Source organism: Micromys minutus (genome assembly GCF_963924665.1).
Source record: "Micromys minutus genome assembly, chromosome: 25".
NCBI classification, from domain to species: Eukaryota; Metazoa; Chordata; class Mammalia; order Rodentia; family Muridae; genus Micromys; species Micromys minutus.
Window position 1 is genome coordinate 4,777,991 of NC_137960.1, and position 7,553 is coordinate 4,785,543.

At 49.6% G+C, this 7,553-nt stretch overlaps 1 protein-coding gene across 1 annotated transcript in view; it reads right to left on the bottom strand.

Moving 5' to 3' along the window:
• The window catches only part of SRPK1 (SRSF protein kinase 1), a 31,079-nt gene extending 29,487 nt beyond the window's left edge, over positions 1-1,592 (bottom strand). The window contains exons 1-2 of the mRNA XM_080938273.1: positions 1,498-1,592; positions 1,074-1,134 (exon numbers count right to left, since the gene is read on the bottom strand). Coding sequence (XP_080794399.1) covers positions 1,074-1,134; positions 1,498-1,510 — 74 coding nt within the window. The 5' untranslated portion in view covers positions 1,511-1,592. The remainder of the gene's footprint in view (positions 1-1,073; positions 1,135-1,497) is intronic.
• Positions 1,593-7,553: the final 5,961 nt, after the last annotated feature.

A 7,553-nucleotide genomic window follows, 5' to 3' on the forward strand; every position in this document is an offset into this window, starting at 1 on the left:
CAACACAAAATATCAGATAAATGGAAAACCAAAGAAAATAATTCACCTGAAATGGGGTGCTGGGCAGAGAACTTTGTAAGTTGACCTGGAGGAACCTCTGCAACTAAATATTAGTACAAGATCATCCCTAAACTAACCTCTAAGCTCACTGTAGTGTGGCACTCGCCCCTCAATCCCAGGATTCGAAGAGCCAGACAAGATCTCTTTGAGTTCAAGGCCAGCCTGCTCTACATAGTGAGTTTCAGGTAGGCCAGGTTGTCTCAGAAAGAAAAAAAAGCGGAGTGGAGGTGGTGACAGCTCACCTGAAGAAGCCCTCCGCCCAGCGCGCTTCTATCAGGCTGTGCCCTCTTTTGTGCACGCACCCCCAATATCACTAAATCACTATTACACATCAAACTGGGCAAGCATAGCACTCGATCCACCAAGTCAGAATGCACTAGCAATTTGTCTCGACATTATTGCTCTAACTCCTTTCGGCTGCGGGGCTGATAAAACGCCCACCGGTAGGGCATAACGTAGTCAGCCCGCACACACCGAGAGGACAGCGACGCACAGTGCCTCGCAGACTTAGGAAGTAGACTCATCAGGCGCGAGAAAGACTCCCCGGTCGCCCTCCTCTACCCAAGCGAGCGTGTGGTTGGCAGGGCCAAGGGTAAGCAGGGAAAATTCATTCAACAATTTCCTGATGGCGTAGCTTGCCGACAGACGTAGGAGGCAAGTTAAGACGCTGCGGAGCATGGAAGGGAGAGCAGAGTTCACAGGCGGGCAGGTAATGATTACCAGCTCCGGCCGCCAGCCCACACTTGAGCTTCCTCGATGGATTTGGCGAGTGGTGCCAGGCAGGCTCCGGATCTTTCCAGCAGGCCTGGGAGCTGCTAAGACCCGAGCCTGGCGACCCAGCTCCCTTCCCCACGGTTCCCGGAGGGCGAATCACGCAGCGGGCCCGGAAGCCATGTGGCGGGGTGGGGTTGGGGGAGCCGCCCGAACCCCGTGCGCTTCCGAGGCGCGCGACCCCGGTAGGAGGAGGTCCCCGAGGAGACGTAAAGGGCGGGATGCTGGGGTACAAGACTCACTTCCTTTGGGCTTTGTCCTTCTTGGCCTTGGTCCTTTTCTTTCGGGCCTGGAGCGCGAGCACTGCGGGAGAGAGGGATGGATGAAGGGCCGATGTGAGAGGGAGGCGGGGAGCGGCGCGAGAACGCAGGGCGGTGGGGCCTGAGGCTGCGGGCCGAGCGCGGGCCCGGCTGCTCGGGGTGCACGGCGACTGCCAGGGCCGGCGCGCCCGCAGAGGCTCGGACCGGCCATGAGGCCTCGGCGCCCCGGCCTGGGGTCTGCGGAGCGAGGGGCGGGGACGGCGGGAGCCCGAGGACGCCGCGGCCGAGGGGCTAGAGGCAAGGGTGACGCCGCCTCAGGGGGCTGCGACAGCGGCCAGGAGAGGCGCCCGGCGCCCACTCCGGGGACGCCGTGGCTCCTCGTGGCGGAGGCCGCTCCGCCGCTCACCTTTCCGCTCCATGGCGAGACCGGTAACCGCCAGGCGCCTGCGCACTCGAGTGACGCCGACTCGGGCTCCCGCCGCGGCCCAAATCCCAGCTCTCCCTCCCGGCGCGCGCCGGCCCCGCCTCTGGGCCCGCCCAGCCACGCCCCGCACGGCGTCGCGCGCCTGCGTAGTGGACACGGAGCCTACCACCTGCTCCTGGGCGTGCGGGCGTGGAGTGCAAAGGACCTAGGGATCTTGAAAGGGAAGCTGGTGTCCCCGCCATAAAGCGAGTGGCATTGAGAAGTTCTTACCTCCCGATGAAGGGCAGGGCCCTGCAGTCAGTCGGGATTTGCCTCAGTTTCCCGGCTTCCAAAACGGATTGACCAAACATATCTTAGTAATGAGCCTTTGTAAGGGCCATTGCAGACACTAAAGAAAATGGGAAATTACAATTGAAAGGGGATGCACGCAGAACAAAGGCTGGAGGGAGGAAACCTGTGCTTCTGTCATCTTTTAAAAATAAAACCTGGGCCAGCAGCCCGTGCCTTTAATCCCGGCACTCCAGAAGCAGGTGCATCTCTGAGTTTGAAGCCCAGTGGGTCTAGATATCAAGTTCAAGGCCAGCCAGAGATATATAGTGAGACCCTGACTCCAAAAAAAGAAAAAAGGAAAAAAAAAAAAGAACTGGGCCAGAGGATGTCTTAGCCCCAAAGTGCCTACCTCCAAGCTCGAGGACCTGTGTTCAAATCTGACCTGCACACAGGACCCGAGGTACATGCAGCAACCCCTCATCATAAGTAAATAAAACAATTTCTGATTAACTGAAGAACTGATGCTGAAAACGTGACTCAACGTGACTCATTAATAAAGACTCAACACACATACACACACACGTTTTTTTAAAGTAAAAGTGAACACTTCAAAAGGGAATTTTCTCTAAAAGTTTTAAAGCTGTAAGTTGAAAGCTTTGAAGGAACGGGTGGATGAGAATTCTGTTTCTCCTCAAACCACTTATCTCTTCACCATAGGACTTACAGGGTGTTTCCGTACTGTCTAAGTGCATGATGTTGTTAGATGCTGATGTCAGTTTCAGGCCAACGTAGTTATTATCCCCATTACAGAAGGCGAGAACTTGAAATGAATGCTCAGATTCTTGGTGTCCCAACCCAGTGAGTAACTCAGGCATCAAAACACTTATAGTAAAGCAGAATCAGCAGATATTTCTGAGATCAATGTGGGGGGGGGCATGAAGCTCTCTGGATCCAATATTTCTTCTAAAACATAGGCTGTGGATACTAACCAATAGGCAATGAAATTTGGATTTTATATACTTTACATGTGTTTCAATACACTCTCCTTTCGATCTCTTTTGAACATGATATATTTTTTTCATGCTCAGGCCTCAGCTTGCAAAAGGCCTCTGTTGTGAAGCTAAGTCATGCATATTTTAAAGATAGGACTATGCTCTGAGAAATGTGGCACAAAGTGATGATGTCCTCGTGCAAACATCAGAGGGGATGTTTGCCCAGAATACAACTACAAAGTCACTGGGTAAACCAGATGTCAGTGCTCCAAGCGGTAATCGGGAAGCTGAGGGTTGCTGCAGGTCTCAAGCCACACTGAGCTATATAGTGAGCTCCAAGCCAATCTGGGCTACAAAGTAAGACCATATTTCATAGAGAACAGATGCAGGAGAAATGGCCGAGTGGTTAAGAACACATACTATTGGTGCAGAGGCCTGGAGTTTGGTTCTCATCACCCAGTTCCCAGGGCTCACACTAACCTGTAACTCCAGCTCCAGGGGATCCGATAGCTATGTGGCTCCTGTAGGCAACTGCTCCCATTTTCACAAACCCACAGATGCGTGTAGGTAAAAATGCATCGTTAGCAGGCCATGGTGGCAAATGCCTTCAATCCCATCCTTGCAAAGCTGAGGCAGGTGGATCTCTGAGATCCAGCCTGATCTACGACGTAGTGAGTTCCAAGACAGCCCTAGGAAAACCAAAAAAGAAAGAAAGAAAGAAAAAAAAAGAACCCTCGAAAGAACAAGAAGCCACAGGTAATATAACCTTTGAAATTACAGCTGTCTGTGAACTCTGTCGTCAACAGAAGCCTCTTCCAGTGACATGCATGTGTCTATATACTCCAGCCGACTGGGGGAGGGTCTCAAAAACCCTGCTCTATAAGAAATGAGGCTCCGGCTGGGAAGCTGACTCAGTGAGTAAAGTTCTTGCCTAGCATTTGGATTCCCCAGAACCTGTATAACCGCTGGGTGGGCAAGGTGGCCTGCTGGACATAAAGGATCCTGGAGCAAACTGGCTTGCTAGACAAGCTACCAAGCTCCTGGATCAAACAGAGACCCTGCCTCAATAAAGTAAAGAGTGGTTAAGGAAGATGGGGAGTGCAAATGCTCAGGCCTCTTTGTGCACAGGCACAGGGACCCACAGGAACACACACACACACACACACACATACGTGTGTACATACCACACTCACATTTACATGCAAAAAGGAAGAAGAGGAGGGTGGTAGAGGGAAGGAGGGAAGACAGTGGAGTAATCAATTGGTTGGGAAAGGAAGATGAGCATACAGGAGCACAGACCAAACCTGGGAGCCCAGGCACAACCTCCTTAGCAAAGCAGGCAAGTCAGTCCCAAAGGGAGGAGGCCAGTGTTTGATTGTGGGTGTTGAGAAATGTGTAGGATTTTCATAGGTGGGGAAGGAGGATGTCAAGCATTCCTGAAAGAAAAATTGATTGAGCAAAAGGGCCCAGGCTGGAGAACTTGTGGGTGGAGACTGGGCCCAAGAGCAACTGCGGGTATGAAATAGGCAGGGGTGGAAAGGTGGGTTTGCTAAATTGGAAATTCAGATCACAGCATCTCCCGCCCGGAACCTGAATGGTTGCATTTCTGGGTTTATTGTGAAAGAGGCCAGCACTTGTTAGCCAAAGAAAACTGCTTTTTACTTTAAACTTGAGACTCAGTGGATAATAGGATCAGAAAACACCTGAAGTCCTAGAGTCTGAGACTGTGCTAGCCCAGGGAGCCTGTCCCCATGGGGAGCCGATGAAATTCCAACTGAAAGTGTGTGTTGTTGACATGGGTCCAGCCATATCAAGGGTCCTGATATCTCAGACCCATGGCAACAGCAAAACCTTCCCCAGGTGAGGTTCAAAGAGATGGCAAAGTCGAGAGAGTGAGTGAGTGAGTGAGCATGTGCATGCATGCACACACACACACACACACACACACACACACACACACGTTCCCAAGTGTTTACTATAGCTACATCAGCAAGGAAGCAGTGCAACTTGGTGTGACTCAGCCTACCTCTGGCTGTACAAGTGTTTACTAAGGATTGATCAGTGTCTGTAGCAACAAAGCCACAAGGTAGTATCACCTTGAACCACAGCTTCCTCCCCAATGTTTATATCCTGAGACTACTCCCCTACAGAGATCTCCCATGACACTTGCTGTGCGAAATAAACACTCTGAGTTTTCAGTTGTATAGTAGATGCCTCCCATCATAGTGAACACAACCAGCCTGATCCCAGTTTTTCTTTTCTTTTCTATAGATTTATTTATTTGTTACATATAAGTACACTGTATCTGTCTTCAGACACACCAGAAGAGGGCATCAGATCCCATGACAGATGGTTGTGAGCCACCATCTCTCCAGCCTGATCCCAGTTTTACTTTATGTGTGTGTGCTCGCCTGCCATTTCTTCACTGCTTAATCACCCCAGTCAGGTTCTCAGGATCAAGTCAACCCCTAGAGTGAGTCAGTAAGATGTTGACCAGGGAGGCTGGAGAGATGGCTCAGAGGTTGCTGCCTTGGCAGAGAACTGGAGTTTGGTTCCCAGCATCCTGTAGGGCAGCTCACGCCATCAGTTCCAGGAGCTGACCCCTGGCTTCCTCACACACATGCACACTCCAAGTGTTTCCTGCAGAGGCATCAGCAAGGAAAGCCCTTGCCGCGTGCAGTGACTCGGTCACCCCTTGTTGCCCGGCAATTCAGCAAAAGCGACTCAGTTGAGAATCTCTTCGGGTGCCCATGTAAAAGTCATTGAACGGATTTCTCAGAATTGGTCATTGTGTATTTTTTTCCCTATGCCCTCGGCACAGTTTGGGTCTTGTGTGTGTGTCTCCAGACTTTTTGAGATTTTTATGAGTGTTCGTGTAGGTTTCTACCTTCGTTTGCTATCCTAAATAAAGCTAGTTCCATTTCTGTTTTTGTTTGTGTTTTTGTTTTCCCTTTTCACGATGAGGTTTCTCTCTGTAGACCAGGCTAGCCCTACATCTACCAGCTTCTGCCTCCCAAGTGCTAGGATTAAAGGTGTGAGCCACCACCCTCCTGGCTTCTGTTTCTTAATTTATATATGTAAACCATCTTACCTTCCTGTGTCCTTCACCACTAGGTCAGAAAGGTCACCTTTTCTGGACTTGGCCTTTCTGGAGATTAGTTAATAGTGGTAGCTATCAGAGCTGAGGATGTGTCTTGTGGATAAAGTGCCTAGCAAGCAGGATGACCTGTGCTATGTAGAATTGAGGTAGAGTATGCCCATAAGCCTGGCCCTGGGAAGACAGGGGCAAGAAGACCAGAAGTTCAAGGTTATCCTTGGTCACATAACCATTTAAGGCTAGGCTGTGCTACTTTGAAACCCTGTCTCAAAGGAAAAAAAAATTTTTTTTTGGTATCCATTGCCTCTTGGGTACACATGCTTCCTCCCCCTTTTTCTGCAAGTCTTTTTAAAAGTGAAATTATTCAGACAGCAAAAGCCATCATATTTTTGGCTGCTCATGGGCGGTGTCAGAATTTAATGTATGAAAAACATCCCATTCCTCTCAAAGTAACATACTTGTAAAGACTGTTCTTGTAATCTCCCCCAGCACTGCTGAGGCTGTTTCTAAATCTGATCACTTAAACCTGAAGGCACATGTGTCCTTAAATCTAACCTTCTCTGTTCTTTTCCTTGTTCCTGGCCTTTTGAGATAAGTCCAGGCTGTCCTCAAACTCCCGGCAATCATCCTGCCTCTGCTTCTGAGTACTCAAATTATAGGTGGGCACCGCCACAACTAAGCTACAATCTCCATCTCTTTTTGTTTTGCCTCGGACTCTTACTAACTAGCCTTGAAGTCACGGAGATCCTTCTGCCTCTGCTCATTCAGGTCCCAGATGAAAGGCAAGAGCCATTATGCCTGGCTTGCATTCTTTTCCCCTGAAGGTGACTACAGCAGGACAATACAGACTAAATCCAAAGTGGCAAGTTCTCCATGGAACCCTTCCATCCAACTTGATAACACCAGCAACAAAGAAGCCAAAGCTACACCAAGCTACTTTCTGCTGATAGGTAAGGCTCACTGCATAGACGGAGATCCCGAAAAGAAACCTGTCTTTTTCTTCTTTTTTTTTTTAAAATTCTCTCTCTCTCTCTCTTTTTTAAGATTTGTTTATTTATTATATATGAGTACACTGTCACTCTCTTCAGACACACCAGAAGAGGGCATCAGATCCCATTACAGATGGTTGTGAGCCACCATGTGGTTGCTGGGATTTGAACTCAGGACCTCTGGAAGAGCCGTCAGTGTTCTTAACCGCTGAGCCGTCTCTCCAGCCCAAGGAAACCTTTCTTGCCTTTGTGATAGTTTTGTGAACATAAGGATGACAGAAGATAAATTAATGGAGGGATGGAGGTGTGGGTAGGGTTAAAGAAAATCAGCAAGAGATGCTGAGGTGGCGAGGGCCCAGCATCAGCTTAAGTTTTCACCCCACCCAAGCCTACATGGACAGGGGAAAGAGCCATCTCTAGAACCCTGAGGGAGCTTTTATTAGTTTGCTGGAGTCACTAAAATAAGCCGAGGCTATGATGTCAACGATAGAAAATTCCGGAAGCTAGAAACTTGGGATGCAGGTGCTGACAGGGTTGGGTCCTCTTGAGAGCTGGGAAGGGGAATCTCTCAGCTGCCCTCCTTCCCTTGGAGATGACCATTTCCTCCTGTGTCTCAATCCAGAACAAAGCTGTTCTAGTAAGAAAGGGCCCCTGATAACAAAAAGATAATCTAAAGACACACTCTTTTGG